The sequence below is a fragment of the Delphinapterus leucas genome, chromosome 7 (genome assembly GCF_059928025.1).
Source record: "Delphinapterus leucas isolate spDelLeu-1000000601 "Yukka" chromosome 7, BTC_Dleu_Yukka2, whole genome shotgun sequence".
Classification (NCBI taxonomy): domain Eukaryota; kingdom Metazoa; phylum Chordata; class Mammalia; order Artiodactyla; family Monodontidae; genus Delphinapterus; species Delphinapterus leucas.
This window is the reverse complement of record NC_143135.1, coordinates 85,640,736-85,642,512: the sequence shown is the minus strand read 5'-3', so window position 1 is coordinate 85,642,512 and position 1,777 is coordinate 85,640,736. Positions and strand designations below refer to the sequence as shown.

Here is a 1,777-nt window from a genome sequence, read left to right as displayed (position 1 = left end):
CTAGTGAGAAACAAAGGACCTATGTGAAACTTAATAAACCTTCATAAGCGGCCTTTAAATAGAAGTGCTGGCTTTCTTTTTAAGATTCTGGATTGGTGCCCAAAACCAAATGTCTCATTAAAAGTTTAGAGAGATTGAATTGTTGTAAGGAATATTTATAATTATTTAAATCAGAAAGTAGTATACTAAGAATCACAGTGAAGGATCCTCACATCATAAACCACGAAACCCCATCACCTTATTACTTAATGTTATAATCATGAAACTGGCTACTTTTTAAAACATGCACCAGAAAACCAATAAATGAAAAGATTAAAGCTGTCAACCTCTTAGAATTCCCAAAGTTATGAAAAATGAGAATTCTTTAGCACCTATTCCATCGTTAAAGATGGAGAAGGAGGGAGAGTTCACAGCAAAGAAAGTCATTCTACAAATTTCTCCTGGTTATTTTCCCACAGTTCCCCAAAGGCAACAGGCAGCACATGGTAAGAAGTGGTAGGAAATAATAGAAGATCCTCCACTAGGGGTAAACTTACCTGTAATGTTTTATTCTCTTTAAGATCCAACCCAAACACATTGCGCCTCTTCACCTTAAAGAAGTCAGCATTGAGGCCACCGTCCTCCTCCTCATCATCATCTCCGTCCAAGAACTGCACAGGAACTTCTTTGTTCTTCTGTGGCTCTTTGTTGCTAGAGACAGACTGAGGTTGAGACCCTTTTGTTTTTCCCAGTTTCTCTTCCATTTCTTGTTCACATTCTTTCTCTTCTTCCTCTCCATCACTAATACCACTAGCCAGTCTGTACTCTGTCCCTTCTGGTATTTTCCCACCTTTCTGGAGAACAGACATTTTCTCATTGAAGTAGGCTCTAAATTCTTCCACTTCATCATTGGTGAGGGAGAGAGTCCTTGGCTCAATTACTTTATTATCTTGACTCACTACCAGTTCTTTGTTGGGTTGTTTTTGCATTCTCTGAAGAAATCTTACCCGTGGTGCCACAGCAAGACCAAGAGACCTTAAATATGAGCAAATGAAAACAGTTATCTCAGCACACTGATGGTGTGTTTATGAGTCTCTTATGAAATGGTTTCTCAGGAGTTGAGATTTTTGGAAATTTTTTTTTTAAGAAAATGTTCCTCTGAGATACAACTCAATCTTGACACGTTAGGTGATCTAAAAGATAATGAATACCTGTCAGAAAATACTGGAGATACCCCATTTTCCATTAAGATGGTAACACAGTTAACAAAATAAAGAGCATGAGACCAGAAGCAAGGGAACAGTTCAACTACTAAATCTGCCTATTTCCAGTATAACTCTCTCAGCCTCAGTTTTCTCAAATGTGAGATAACAATACCTACCAGGCCTATCTCACAGCTGTTATAAATATCTGATGTACTAACTATATGAAAATACTTTGTAAAATATAAACACTAAAGCTGGAAAAGGCATGACCATGAAAGAACAAAACACAGTTCTATGCAATGAATAAACTCAAGTATTATCATCCTCCCTTCTAACACACATAATGTGGCACAATCACTTCTATAAAAATGGATTTTTAAACTTGAGACCAAAAAAGAAAAAAAAATCTTATTTTCTCCTTCTAAGATCAAGATTTACTTTATGGTCAGGTCTTTCCTAGCTTCTAAGTTCCCACAGATGGATTGAAAAGAAACTCTTAAAGCAAGGCCTGCTATAATAAAAAGCTAACATTAGAAAATGGACCAACTGCCTTTTTCCTATAAGACACAATTCACAGAAACTGAGAGGTGTGG

The 1,777-nt window shown here is 36.7% G+C and overlaps 1 protein-coding gene across 5 annotated transcripts in view; it reads right to left on the bottom strand.

Annotated features, from left to right (window-relative positions):
• DDX10 (DEAD-box helicase 10) overlaps positions 1 to 1,777 on the bottom strand; it is a 287,937-nt gene that overhangs the window by 231,054 nt on the left and 55,106 nt on the right. For all 5 annotated transcript variants that reach the window (XM_089915515.1, XM_089915516.1, XM_089915517.1 and 2 more), the window contains exon 13: positions 537 to 1,014. In XM_089915515.1, coding sequence (XP_089771641.1) covers positions 537 to 1,014 — 478 coding nt within the window. The remainder of the gene's footprint in view (positions 1 to 536; positions 1,015 to 1,777) is intronic.